The 15,669-nt window shown below is 36.6% G+C and overlaps 1 protein-coding gene across 2 annotated transcripts in view; it reads left to right on the top strand.

The window, feature by feature from the left end:
• Positions 1 to 15,669, top strand: part of rad50 (DNA repair protein rad50) — a 124,885-nt gene that overhangs the window by 25,539 nt on the left and 83,677 nt on the right. For both annotated transcript variants that reach the window (XM_081727996.1, XM_081727997.1), the window contains exons 5-8: positions 812 to 927; positions 6,306 to 6,418; positions 10,136 to 10,348; positions 11,991 to 12,145. In XM_081727996.1, coding sequence (XP_081584122.1) covers positions 812 to 927; positions 6,306 to 6,418; positions 10,136 to 10,348; positions 11,991 to 12,145 — 597 coding nt within the window. The remainder of the gene's footprint in view (positions 1 to 811; positions 928 to 6,305; positions 6,419 to 10,135; positions 10,349 to 11,990; positions 12,146 to 15,669) is intronic.

Below are 15,669 nucleotides of genomic sequence, written 5' to 3'. Positions count from 1 at the left end.
AATATCATTTGAATCATAAATTATTGTCTTGTAAACAAAATGAAAAGCAAGAATATCTTGAACCGTTTCAGAGATAGAGCAATTTAATATTTAGCCGAAATTCGCACGTGAAAAATGGCGCCATAGGGGGGCATCTTTAGCAGCCTGTATCTCAGGCCAGGAATTATTATTTAAAAAAAAATCGGATTTCTTAATTTGCTCTCAATTTTAACATGTGTTAAATTCAATAACTGTCAAGATAAGATTTTTCTCTTTATCTGCCTGAATTGATCTGGACTCTGCCTGAAGTAAGAATCGTTTCTATTTTCAGTTTGGAAAATATATTGATAGAAATTCGTTTAATAGAATCGAATGGTTTAATAGAAATTCGTTTTCACAATGTACGATATTCTTAATATTATTCACCGTCAACGTGGAAATGAAACAGACGTTCTTCACCGTTCAAAACATTTACAGAGCTATTTAAAAATACATGTCTTTATTTATATATTTTTCAACGTCAAATATGTCGGTATCATAAATGGCCTGAATTAAAATAAACCTTGCACAAAGCAAGTAAGTTAATTTGCAATTAACTGGTCATAGAAAATAGTTTAAAATAGCCTGTTTACGCTTTTTTTTTTTTTTTTTTTTTTTTTTGTCAAGTACTTCATAGCTAGTTGACCTCTGAATCTGTTTTTTGTTCTTATAAGTCATGCTTTATTTGGGTCGATATGGAATATTAAATAGTATTTTAGTTTTGTGTGTAATTAAAATTTGTATCAGTAGGGAGTTTTAAGTATGGTAAATTCTTTCTTTGCTCTTTTCGTAGAATGCTAGTATTAGTCAGCGATGTGCAGATGTTGATGTAGAGATGTGCCAAGCACTAGGAGTTAGCAAGCCGGTTTTGAATAATGTGATATTTTGCCACCAAGAGGATTCATGCTGGTATGTACCAATGAAACTATTTTTTTTTACAAGAGGAAAAATTTTAGTGTAAACTGCTTTGCTGACGAGCTGATTTTAATGAAAAGTGGAGATTTACTTGATATGGTCGTAGATCAAATGCTAATTATCCGAAATATATGAAATGGGCATCATTATACGTAAAATTAAACAAAACATCACAATATGTGCGATATACATGTATTCTTTCCAGAAGAAGAAGCGGAGAAACTGAGTTTCTAATATTTTTGAAGTAAACTGAGTTTGCCATTTGTCCCCAGTCAAGTAAGGTGATTACGCAGAGCAAATTTACTTAGAATTGTTCCTTGGAGTATTAGCAATAAAAATTTAATTGCTGTATTGTCATATACCCAGCACAGCCTGACGTAGATTGCCAAATTAATAAGAATGCGTCAATATGTACACCTTGCTAGCGAGCCGTACAGAGTTATTCCTAGATGAACGTAGGTCATCCGATACACATGAAATAAGCATCTAATCAGAACGAAACCGATGTATAATTTATGTTCATTGAGATTATTTCTAAGGAGCCGGGGGAAACCTGAAAATTCACAACAATTTTAAAGAAAAACAGGGCTTGTCTGCCTGTATCTATTTAAGCAAGGCGATTACGCAGACCAAACGGATTCTTGGAATGTTTGCAACAAATAACTAACAGCAATAAATCAGAAATCCGCACGGTGATCGTATCCCGTCAGTAACGTTAGTCCTAGGAAAGTATTCATCTCGTCCAACGTTTCATCACGTGGCAGCTTACTTGTTGAATGCTTAGCAATATTCTGGTTGTAATTTCTGTTAGTCTCGGTCACCAAATGCTGTAATATGCCTTGAGAGAAAATCAAAGAGAAACATCTAAACGTTTAAAGTAATTGTCAATATGTCGCACTGTCGGTGTAATGGTATTATCCATCGGAAGAGGCGGAGTGACAGGAGAAAGAGGAAGGAGAATGAGGAGTCACAGAACGGGAAGATGGGCTTGATGATGGGGAAAAGAACGGGAAGGTCATATTTAACCATCAATCATCAGAATCGGATGTTATATCAGGTAACATAAGCAGCTTATCTTCCCCCACTTCTGTATATCGAATCTTCACGAATTTCATCTGATGAGAGTTGAGCCCGAGACGACATTATCAATTCTTAACCCTTAGAATTAATGGTATTTTAGGCGAAAATTCAATATTTTTACCTAGGCAAGTATATCTTGGTTCATAATTGTAGTAGGACAATAATTTATACGTCAGTTGATTCGTTTGGGACCATTCTTTCATATTCCTTAAAAATCAAGACTCATATGAGGTCCCTTAAGGAAGCAGTGTTGCCAAAAGTAGGGAAAATTGGCGTATTTTTACGAAAAAAATGTAAAAAACATGGCTTTCAACACTCCTTTCATACTGTAGAAAAATAATGGAAAATGTTTGCTGGACTATTGCTAATATATCCTGCAAGTATCGCAAAATTCTAGCGAGCACGTACTAAGAAAAAAAATACGTGAAACCGTGATGTTATATGGTTATTTTCGCACATAAATTACGTTGCAGTGAATGCTTACGTGTAACTTGAAATATTGTAGCAGGGTAATAATTAATACCTTGTTGAATTCCTCAGGGACCATGCTTTCATATTCCGTAACATCGAGACTCATATGAAGTCTGAGGAAAGCAGTGTTGCTGAAAGTAGCGAAAAATCATCTATCGTTACGGAAAAAAAAAAAAAAAAAAACAAATGGCTGGAACACTGCGATTACTTATTTCACAGCTTGATAAGACTGAAAATAGAAGATAAACATCGCTGTATCGTAAAACGAGTGCTAACTAACTGAAAGTCCTCATGTGTTTTTCTGCTTTGATCTACGTAAAAGCCTGTGTGAAAGAAATGAGTCACAGGTTTATTTTTACCTAATTAACAATGACCTTTTTGGCCTGGTGAACCACAAATTCAGAGGGGGAGGACACGGGGGGTGCTTGGATTCAAGGGTGATAATGTGTTGCTTCCCGTGAAGGCGAACAAAGAAAGTCTCTTTCCTTCCTTACTTGTTTGTTTTCTTTTCGCCAGTGAGAAGGGAGAAAAATAAATTACTTTACACTTGTTTTTTCTAAAACCTTCCTTCGACAGATAAGGTTATAGAAGAACCGTAATGGGTTCTTTTGTAGATAGCCAACCACAGGATTTCACGAAGAAAATACACATAATATGAATCTAAGCACAAATGCATTCAACCTTTGTTGTGAAAAATATCACTACAATTATATTTTTGGATAAATCCGTATAGCTGACAACACTGCGCAGATTACTGAAATAGAAGTGAAAAAAAATCTACACGTTGCCAGAAACCTACTTGATAAGAAGAAACCAACAAAACGTTCGTCCTGCCGTTACAACATGTGCAACAAATTCTAGAGTCCATGTCTTCATTTTGTAGACATATTAATTCTAAGGGTTAAGCTTTGAAAGCGATCAAGCAAAATACAGGCGAGGGACACCTCTCAAGACGGGAACTTCTCCCATACCAAGAAGTTAGAACCTTCCTGTCTGTGTTCAGGATTGACATTTTACTGTCAACCAATAGTAACTAGTGCATTAACACAACAAAAGTAGCCTTTGTTTTCCTTCCTGGGGTTTTTGAACATTTCTCCCATTTCACTCCAACTCTCAAAGCATACCAGAGAACAAGAATGAATATAAACAAACACAACTGAAGAAAGAAAGAATTTTCAACTACAGTAGAGTCCCTAAAACTCGGCACTCGATAACCGGGCGGCAGTCCGGATAACTCGGCCATACCCTTGCAGGGAAAAACAACATGACATAACACATTGTTATTTTTTTAAGCCAGTTTTTGCAAAGTTGGTTGGTTAATTTTCATTATAGACAGTTTTATGCCTTCATAAGTATTTTTTCTGAGGTCTGTTTTATCAGGTAAATTACTGTACAGTGTGTATTTATTAATTTTCATGTACAGTAAAGGCACCATGCCTTCATAAAGTACGCACTTTCTTTTGTTTAAGGGTATTTGGGTATTTTATTCTCTGTTGTATTCTCAAGCAATCAATACATACAAGTACAGGAACTGTATTTTCTGAGGAAACACCCGTACTTATTCTTTTTTAACCCATTCCCAATAACCCGGCATTTTCACAAGCTCGGCCACCCATTGGTTCACATTAGGCCGAGTTTTTGGGGACTCTACTGTATCACTTTCTCCCTCGTGGATGAAAAGACACATTTTCAGATAAAGCGCATAAAAGTTTTTTTTTTTTGGTCAAAACTGCTACTTTACTCCCTTCCCTTATTCAAAATATGATCACGTTCAACAATAATTATACGTAGAGGCATTTTTTTTTTTTTTTTTTTTTTTTTTAATATAAAGCTACCAAGAACCCCTATATTGTGCAGAAAATAAGAAAGTAACTTGTTAAATGTATCAGAGTCAGAGTGATTGTAAATAATTATTTCGTCAACTAAAGATTAATCAACAATTTAATTAATAATTATTGATGTAACTAAGTCTATGACCTATGGAACCTGGAGGGTCAATGCCCCGCTCACAAAAGCTCTCTGTTGACTTCTGTCCTTACCCAACTGGATCCAGTTTCTTCTTTGTATTCCCATTTCTGCGAAATCCATCTTATTATTGTCCTCCTATCTGCGTCTAAGTTTTTCTAATGATCGTTTTCCAATTGGATTTCCGGTCAAAACTTTGAAAGCGTTCCTACTTTCATTCTAGGTACATGACTTGCACCTCAGTCTCTTAGACTTGATGACCCTAACAATATTTCGTAAATGGTATAAATTGTGCAAGTTTTTGTCATTCTCCATTGCCGTTTCTTTTGGATCTGATTATTCGTCTCAGTATTTTTGTTCTCAAATACTTTGTGTTCTTCCCTCAACGTAAGCGACCATGTTTCGCAACCATACAGCAGAACAGGCATGATTATCGTTTTATATATTTTAAGCTTCAAATTCCTCGACAGAATTCGCTAAAATAAAAGATTTTGAACTGCATAATAACACAAATTCGCTGCTTTCAGTTGACATTTAATTTGGTTTTGGTCTGTTAATATTGATCCGAGATATTTGAAAGTATCCATTTTGTCGAAAGTATTATTTAGTATTTTGACGTATCTATAATTCACAGTATTACGATCCCGGCGAATTTCCATGTATTTAGTTTTCTCTGTATTTACTTCTAAAGCAACATCCCTGCAAGCACTTAATGAAATCTCAGCATTCTTTTTGGTTGTTCTCCTATCATCCCCCCATTAGATTTACACGTATTATCAGCATATGCCATAACTTGCTGAATACACTTAGCTCTAAACCCTGGTTGCTTTCTTTGATTTCCCTTAAAACGTACTCCAGAACAAAGTTAAATAATAATGGCGACAACGCATCTCTCTGTTTCAGGCCATCTCGACATGAAAGTTCATGGACAAGTATTTTTCTACTTTGGGATTCATTTAAACACAATTTAATTGATCTAACAAGCCTTTTCGGTATTCCAAATTCAGTAAGAATGTTGTACAATGTTTCCCTCCTAACCGAGTTGTAAGCCTTTCCAAAATCAATAAACAATTGATGTACTGGGTAATATTTTCCATTTCTTTTCGAGTATTTGTCGAATTGTAAATATGTGTTAGATAGTTTATCGAACTATACTCTAATTATGACTATTGATTAATAGTTTTAATCTTTTTTTTTATTTTTGCAACAGAATAAATTGAATGGTTTCAGACATTAGAAAAAAAAACTTTTAAGTAAGGGCTTATTTTATTTTTCTTTATTTTATTTTATTTTATTTTATTTTTTTAATTTTGTGATGCACGAAGTCTCGGATTCGATTCACGGTGTAGAGCATCAGGCGCATTACAGTGGTTCAGCTTTCAGTTTAAACCGTAGGTTTCGTTTTATAGAAGCTCTCTGATAACAAACGACGTAAACATAAGTTAATTTCTTATTGGTGATGTAAAACAATGATGAATCAGTTTCATGCTGATCTAGTAGCAAGGGGCTCACTTGATTTGATCTCAGAATGTGTAAATTTGTGGACAATATTGTAGCCGGTTTTATTACTATTTTTTAAATTCTCGTTTCCCGTGCTATATTCATTCTTCAAAATCAATAATTATCGTTCTTTTGCATTTATCTTTTGTTTTTGCTAATCTACAGGACATAATCTTGGTTTGTCAAACGGAAGATTTAATTTCAGGTGAGTGATATGATCATACAAATTATAAATTTTTGGAGTATCATATTATTTCCTTCAAATTCTTTCATGTGTGTGTGTATTCCAATGCTTTCACTACCTTATTAGCTCGTTTCTCGTAACTTACAATTAATTACTATATCATTTATTACAGGCCATTAGATGAAGGAAAGAAAGTGAAAGAGAAATTTGACGCCCTCTTCGATGCAACAATGTACAATAAATATATGGAGCACATTAAGAAATTAAGGAAAGAGAGGAAAGACAGTAAGGAGTATTTTAACTTTATTTTATACATTATTCTTTATGTTCTTGTTAAAGAAGTATTACCCATATGTCGGGTGTCCCAGAAGTAGTGACTCACTTGTTGTCCCGCACCTGGAATATCCCTAAGTCATCGGTTGCCAGGGTTTTCAAGGATCTAAAACTGCGCCCGTATCATCCTTGCCTGCTGCACACACTGAATGAGGACGATACCGATCGCTGTATCGAGTTTGCGTGTTGTGCGTTAGGAGCACGAGTTTTTCGAACTAAGAATTTGAAAATTTCGCGTTTCGTTCTTCATATTTCGCGTTTTGTCGCATTTTCCAAATAAAGTTTCTCATTTTGTAGCTCTTGTGGAAAAATAATCCTTGACATTTTAAAAATTGTTCCTTTTATTCATAGATCACTACCGTTACCTAAAATCAAATTACACTGAATATTTCACTTGCCATCGTAAATTTCACTTACAGAAAATTATATACTTACTATGAGTAGGAAAGTTTTGCTACCTTCTGAAAACATAGGCAAAGGTTACATTTAAGTATAAGCATGTTACATGTTTCTACATTTTCCTCCTTCGTTGTTGTACGTTTGTTAATTGTCACCAGTGCATGCCGTTGGCTAATTAAAACGGCTCCAGCTGCGATGTGATAGCTAACGGGCAACATGTTCTTTATGGGAGCTCTTTCGTGGCTAAGCAGTTAGCGCACGTGCCTTTGGCGTGGGAGATTCGGGTTCGATTCCTGGCGGGAGCTCATGTGGTTCGGATTTCACGTTAATCAGTAGGTCGACGTCTTACATAGCCTCGCTGCTGAAAGGAACGCTAAACTCAAAATCAATCGATATTCTCTATGGGGTCGTTCACATATTACGTAACGCGGCAAAGGGGGAGGGGGCGTTACGAAGCGTGCCAAGAGAGGAGGAAGGGGTTTAGGTCTTCGTTACGTAACACATATTTTTTGCTGTAATTTTTAATTTTATTCTGAGATTTATATGCAATGTTTTAAACAAATAATTTTATTCAGTTCTTTTCTTTTCTATAAATAAACTAGCAGAATACCCGTTCTTCGCTCGCGGTCAATACCTTTCATTTTGAACATAAGGGGCATCAAAACTGTTACCAATTAATTTAGGGACCCCAAAAACTATGAATTCGACGCTAATATAAGTCGTTTTCAATTTTTACATGCCACCTTTGCATGTCGAATCCATAGATTTCGGGGTCGCGGAGATGAACAACATCAGAAGTGTCACTGTTCATCTCCGCGACCCCGAAAGCTATGGATTTTCGATCATTTTTATACATCTCTCCCTCCCACAAGTTGTGGGGCTAATTTTAATTTTAACGGCATCGAAAGTGTTACTGTTCATCTTAGCGACCACAAAAACTAGACTCGACGTTAATATCGGTCATTTTCGAACATTTTTATGTCACCCCTTACTTTCACCAAGTTGCGGGACTGAATTTGGATTTAAACGGCATCGGAAGTGTCACTGTTTATCTCAGCGACCTGGAAAACTATGGATTTGCCACTAACATCCTCATTTTCGATCATTTATATATATATCTCCCCCTCCCCCAAGTTGCACCTTCTAAGTGAAATGAATAAAAACATCCCAGGCCAGAACTTCATCTATGTTGAAAATTTGATCGAGATGGGTCGGGTGGTTAAGTCATTAAGTTACAAACCTAGTCACTTTCATTATGAAAATTGCGAACTATAGCCCATATAATTTGAATCAAACAGAAGGGATTCGAAAACACACTAGACACCAGCATGACTAGTGACGAACCCTGCGTGTATGGAAATACAATAAAATACAATAAAACACCGTTCTGTAATTATCGCAACATTGGATTTACGGAGCACGCTTTTCTGGAGTTAATTAATAGTGATTATCACCGCTTGAAAATACCCTCGTGTTCCCACTCATGTCGCTAATTCTGAGAATATTATCTAAAACCTTTGATTTGAATCATGATCACTTCTTTCTTGTAAGGGGTTTCGCATGTGAAACAGACGAATTTTTTTTCGTGAAATAATGTTTTCCGCTACGGAATGATCCACGATTTGCAGATCAAAAAAACCTAATTCGTATAATATTCATCTCTTACTAAATTTTTGGATTTTTGAATTTGAATATTTCTGAAGAAATCGAGTTTATAGCATTCTCGCACTGATTTAGGGCAAGAAGAATTTCAAAAGGGCAAACTGAAATCCAAAGATGATGCTCAATAGCTTGTGCCAAACAAGATATCCCTGCTCTTTCACCTGTGCGGCCGCTTCGAACATGTGGTCGACGAGGAAGAGAACTTTGCATCGTCGACACTGGCGACCTTCAAATGCACGAAGGATTCTGGATCCTTGAAAAAAGATCGATGTCAGTTCTTTACATCCTCTTTCACATGCATCTTCCGACAGTATTTCCTTCTTGTCATCATCGGCGACCTGTAAGTATGGGTGCGATCTTCTTAGAAAATGACAGTATGCAGTTTGGAAGAATTAGGACTGGTTAATTAAGCAACCTTATGAGGTTAAATATTATTACGGTCTATCATTTTCTAATACGTACTTTGATTTATTGTCGAAAAGCACTACAAATATATTCAGAATACAAGCATTTTGTAATAAAAAGTTCTACCATTAAGAAGTTTTTTATAGTACTAACTCTCAAAATAAGCAAAATTGGTGCAAAAATAAAAGTCAAAAAGTGTTACGTAACGAAGGAGGGGAGGGGTTACGTTACGAAGTGTGACAATGGGGAGGGGTATAAATTGGTCAGAAATAGCGTTACGTAATATGTGGACGACCCCTATAGCCGTGTCAGAATCAACCAAAATGCACCGTTCACACAACGTTCTACCGGTCCGTTCGCGGAAAAGTAGTGTTTTTAAATTAATGAAAACCTGTTTAAAATTTCGCGTTATTTCGCGTATTAGAAATTTCGCGTTTTATCGCGCAACGGAAACCAATGAAAATACACACAGAATATCGTTAAACGTCAAGAAACAGATAATTACTTAATTCTGACGCATTTCGTTTTATCGCGCATTGCGAAAAACTCGTGCCTCTAGTAATTGTTCGAATGCGAATGGCGTCATTGCCTTTTAAACTCGGATGTTATCTCGTCGATGGTAGACCTAATTTATTTATTTATGCTTTTATTTATTTGTTTGTTTTAGAAATGAGAGAGAGAAAACGAATCTGAGAGTCTGAGGTACAGCAATACTAAGAAACAGTTCTCAAATATGTTAGAAAGCTCAGAACTTCCACTTTTGAGAACTGTATTAATAAAATAATGGTATATCTTTTTTTTTTCTTTCTTTCAAGCCTTAATTGCAAGCTTACATAAAAATTTTTGACGTATTGTAGATAAATTAAATGAAAAATTACAACTCAGTTACCCATACAAAATACGCGTATTTTATATTATTTTATATTTTATATTTATATTATTTTGTACTTTATTTTATATTTTGTCTTACTTTTAATTTATTACCCTCCGTGTTGGTGTAGTGGCGTGTGCCTTTGGTGGACGTGGAACTGAGTTCGATTCCCGACGGTGGAGTAAAAGAATTACACAATCGTTCATTTTCATTAATCATCCGTCTCTTTTAGTCTAAAGAGCATAAGCATCGACGTTTTAAAAAAAAATCAGATATTAGTATTATTTTGAGTTAAAGATTACTGATTTTAAGATTTTCTTGAAATTTTTCAGAAATAAAGCTTCTTTCTGTGGACCTTAGTTACCTAAAAGATTACAAAGATAAGGCAAAGCTTAAACGTCAGGAGTTAAAAGAACAGGAATTGAAGTTAAATGTGAGCGTCGACAAAGTGAACTCCATTAATGCGGAACTACAGCCTATAAAAGAACGTCTCGAGGAAATACATGCTAAAGAGAATGATATTAACAAAATACATACACAGCACGGTAAGTTTCTTCATCTTTCTTTAGAAACACAAGAAAACTTTATCTTAGTTGAAAATGTTTAGAGTTTCTTCTTTGGTTATATATTAGGTTGTCTAATAAGTACTGAGCTTTTGGAGGTCAAAATTGAGAATGCATTTATTGTGATTTGAAAACAACATTGCGATACCACATATGTACCATTTTCTTTGATGACCTACTATTTCTCTGGCTGCACCAGAATTCTTTCGCTATAAAACTTCTGTAGTGTCTGGTCAAAAAATTGTGACACGTGGTTTGCACAGGCTGCTTTTGAAACTAACTAAATACAATTTAAAGAATTCTGAGAGACTGAAACAAATGGTAAAGTGATGGTGCCCTGTCCGGGCTATACAATGGATGCATTGAAACCTCGCGGCCAAATCTGATTATGCCTTGTATGGGCTATACAGTGGATACATTAAAACCTCCTGGTCGAGATCTTTCGATTTCTGACGAATCGTTGAAGATATACGCGGTCTGGTTGTCTCAGCGTGGTAAACAACACTCTTTCTGCTGACCAGTTCCTGCCGCTTCGTTTAAATTGCTCGGTACACTTGTGCAAATTGTGGACAGTTCAGATCTGAGCCTATCATTCTGTCCGGCAGGAGCAGCTCATGGACAATGCCTTCCCAGTCTCATTAAATGCACATCATAACCTTCCTGGGCGTCAGTGTGGGCTTTGCACACTCCACTTCCCTTCGACTACGATCTTTTTCGCGAATTGTTGTAGTTTATCCATTTTTCATCACTCGTGATCAGCTGCTTCAGAATTGCTAGAGTTTGTTGCATTTCAGTGGAGATTCTCACACAGGATTTTATCGAGTAAATGTTTTTGAGTCAGATCGTGTGACATCCAAACGTCGATCTTCTTTTTGTAGCCAGCTTTCTCCAAGTGATTTAACATTGTTTGGTGATAGATGTTTATCTCACATTGAGTGGTCATAGTACGGAGCAGCATCATGTTAGGAGCCCGTACTCACTTCATGTGTTTCAGCAGCAGAAGAAATAACTTTGATGTGCAGAATCGTCATCCTTGAACAGTATAGGTGGATAGGGTCCTGAATTTCGTTTTATGGATGATAATGCAAGTCCACATAGGGCACAGTTGATGGAGGATTATCTACATCATGAAGACGTCTTGAATGGCGAGCGCTGTTGCCGGACCTCAATCCCATTAAGCATGTATGAGATTCCCTCAGATGACAGATTGGTGTCTGAACATCTCCACAGTCAATTGCTGAATTGCACAGCTGCGTGTGCAAGGATAGGGTGCTTTACCACATGACATACGTGGTAGTGTAATCCATAATATGAGTGCATGCTGTGCAGACTGCATAGCTATTCGCGGTAATCATACCCCATATTAAACATTTTTGCCAACGAAGCCCAGATTTCTGATGACCAACAGATAACCTATATGACGTGAGTGTAATCAATCAGATCTTTTAGTATTCGTGTGTCACTGCAAAAAGTATTTATATTTATTTTGTCGACAGGCACCTGTTCCACGCGTCTGAAGAAACAAAAACATTTTTATGTAAGTTGTTCATGATTGCCACTTATCTGCACATTCGCTTAAGTTTTGGACATGAGTATATATATATATATATTCATAATTTTTCAGTAAAGAAAACAACTCAACTGGAAAGCTTACGAAAGGAGCAAGAAGATTTGAGAAACAGCATTGAGTATGAGTTTGATGGAACAACTGAAGAATTGAGAGAGGCCATGAGATCGTTCAAAAAGGAATTAAATACTAAGGAGAATAACTTGAAAACGGTAAGTCAATAGAAATAAATATTATTTTCTGAGTTGTGATGCAGAATGATCAGTGTTTGAAAAATAGGAAAAGTTAGGGAATTGTAGTAAGAGTGATAGATTTCTGAATATATGTATATACAAGATGTGTTTTTCAAGTAAGTACCATTTCGAAATTCGGCCGTTTCGAGCATAAATGAAGTCCCCGTCACACCGCCTATTTAAAACATGGAGGAAGTGACCGTATATTACGAACAATATTTTCCGTAAAGACTGCTTATAGCGAAGTTTTCAGATCGGGATATTTTTTTTTCTTCTGCTCGTGGATAACTCAGGTACAGCAAAATCAGTTTTCATAGTTGTTGTCGCTGTGCAAGCCAGGCATGGCTCACTCTTCCCCCTCCCACTCGGATGAAAGCAGAAATCGCTCCGGGTGCAGGTATTTCCGGCAACGCGCGTCCACCAGAGTTCAAGATCGAGGTTAAAAATAAATCTGTTTTTACTGGAGCTCATGGTGTTAAACGCGGAGAGAAAGCAAGGTGCGTTTTTTGGTAGCTGTAAGGTAAGAACATGCCGCAAGCTGATTATTTTAACTCGTGTTTGTACATCGCTAGATTGAAGGATGGCAAACAAAAGGAAAGCCTTATCTCTTCAGACAAAAGTGGAAATTATAGACGAAGTTGAAGAGGGAGAATTGAAGAAAAATAAGATTGCTAAAAAATATGAAATCCCGCCGAAGCCACAGGTCGTCACAAATTGTTGACGCCACGCAAATCATCATCGTGATGAACCTGATTTCATTGCCACAAATGCGACAGAAGAGGCTGTTGATCCTAAAACTTGGAATGAATTTCAGGAAGCAGCGACACAGGGAACTACGTCTGTCGAGTATGTCGCTGCAGATGATGCACTTGTAACTGAGGATTCCGATGTTGATAATTCAATTGTGGAAAGCGTGAGGGAGGCTACGAAGGAAGATGAAGCAGATTCGAATGATGAGGGAGAAGTGGAAAATGTAATCCAAATTTTGAAAACTTGCAACGCTATCTTTTCAAACATAGCAACACGGTGCCGGACAATGCATTTCGGGTATTTGAGGAAGTGGAAGTGGCGGTGCTACGAACAATGACAGCAGACACGGTTCAGAAGAAAACTACAGATTTCTTCAAGCGTTCTTGAAGAAACTGCAATATGTACGATAAGCTAGATAACCTAATTAATAAAATTATGTTCAGATGTAATGCTTTATATTGTTTTTTAAACATATCTACTTGTTATCTAATCCTTTTTTCCCCATAATTCGGAAATTGTTTAAACGAAGTTCGGATATAAAGAACTCATTGTGTTGGTTCCTTGAAATTCATTATGAGTGGCCTGTACTGTATATAACACATGTAGCGTTTTCCTGTTTATTTTGCATGTTCCTAGAACATTTTCACACTTGCGGAATCAACTTTTCCATATGATAAATTGGGAATTATCGTTGAATTATTGCATGTTTCGTTAAAGCTGATGATTTGAACCGTTCGCCTTTATATGCAAGTGATGTATACTAGAAATAATAGTAATAATAAAAAGAGTAAAAAGTTCCCGTTGTTTTGAAAAGAATAACATCTGCGATTCTGTAGCACTATTTCTGTGGTTTTTAAGTTTTTCGTGCACATGTTCCAAATATTTTGAGTACACGGTTTCATTAATCATCTGGCCAGGTAGAAGCAGTTTTTGATTCATGATACCTTGAGCAGTCCACCAAATACAGGACATACCCTTCCATTGGTGTAGTTTTTTTTTCTTCCTTGTTTAACAGTGTGTTCATGTGGTGCCAATCAATGATGACGGCGCTAGAAGTATCTTGAAGAGGCCATGTCTCATCGGACGTCAGCACTTTGTCCAGAAACTGTTGTTTCCCTAACGAGACAATTAAGAAACACGGGCATTTGTTTTTGACGCTTTCTGAGTTGCAATAAACTCATATGGACCCATCATTCCATTTTACACCGTTTCCTAAACTGGTAGAGGCATTAGGCGAATAGTTTTGCACTTCAGTTGAATGTTTCTCCTGCTTCCTTACATGTTTGGCCATAATCTGCCTCAGTAGCCGCTTTGAATGTCACATTGTATGTAGCTTATGGACATGGGATTCTTTTGCGCTCTTGCCCCCGCCAAGTGAACTTCGTGGTGGACAAACACCGTGTGCGTGGGTTTTCTCGGGGTTCTCTCGTTTCCTCCCACTTTCTTCATTACACCATTTCATTCATCACTCATCATCACCGTCTCCTTTAGCCTAACCGGCATAACCATGAACGTAAAACTTAAAGATTTCATTTCATTTTCTTTTGCGCTCTTATGTTTGTTACACCGCCGTTATACTATATGGTCGTTTACGACTTTCTTACTGAATACATGACATATTTTTCATCCCGTTTCACTAGTGTTTCGTAAAGCGTAGAGGTCCATATAATGCTGTTTGGGGTTCCCTGTTTGACCTGCTCTCACTGACGTTCCGTAGAACTAGCGGTCACAGCCAGCAGATTACAACAGAAAAATACTAACACATTACCTTGCACATTCTCAAGGTTATTAAAGATGCTAGTTAAAGATTGCAGTATTATAAAAATATAATGTCTGACTATTTAAAGTATCCAGTGAAAATGATGTAACATCACAATTTGTAGAATACTGCTCAACAATTAGAAACTCCCTGAATATTTAAATTATTGCGTTTCATGAGTATTAAAAGGCAACTTGCAAAATTTTAAATATAAATTTACCAAGCGGCCTAACCTGAATTAACGAACTAATTACATTTTTTTTACGAAATATAGTGTTATTTGTTAAGTTCTGTCATGCCAGAATGAACCAAGTTTGTGCTTTATTTAGTTTAGCAAGAGAGATGGAGTAAGTTATGACGAGTGCATTTTGGCATGATACAATTTTCAGTTCTCAGCACAAGTGTCACTGTATCTCAGTTTAGTAAAAAAATGTAGTTAATTCGTTTTAGCATCTCCAGATTAATATTCTGCCTTCGAAATCGCAAGGTCCCAGATACAAAGTTGGGCATGCTTATTGAGCTCCCTCGTGGCTAAGCGGTTAGCATACGCGCTTTGGCGTGGGAGACCCAGGTTCGATTCCCGGCGGGAGCTCATGTGGTTCGGATTCCACGTTAATCAGTATGTCCACGTGTCATACAGCCTCGCTGCTGAACGGGACGCTAAACTAAAATCACCGCTTATTGAGGTTTTGGAAGTTTTCCTGAATGTCACCAGATGAATACTGGGATAGTACGTTTAAATATTTGCCCTATCCAACGTCCTTCTGCTTCCTTTCCCAGGGTTGTTGATTGTTAATAATTCCGTTTTAAATTAGTCTTGCTGGTGCATATAGAAGTTTTAATAGAACACATACATACACACACACACACACACACATATATATATATATATATATATATATATATATATATATATACGAGGATAGGTAGATAGGATAAGTACTCAGCCTACACAGGTTCAAACAAAGCTAGATATAAAAATTATATACGTTTA

Source organism: Thermobia domestica, chromosome 10 (genome assembly GCF_964235325.1).
Source record: "Thermobia domestica chromosome 10, izTheDome1.hap1.1, whole genome shotgun sequence".
Taxonomy (NCBI): Eukaryota; Metazoa; Arthropoda; class Insecta; order Zygentoma; family Lepismatidae; genus Thermobia; species Thermobia domestica.
This window is presented reverse-complemented; position numbering and strand designations above follow the sequence as displayed.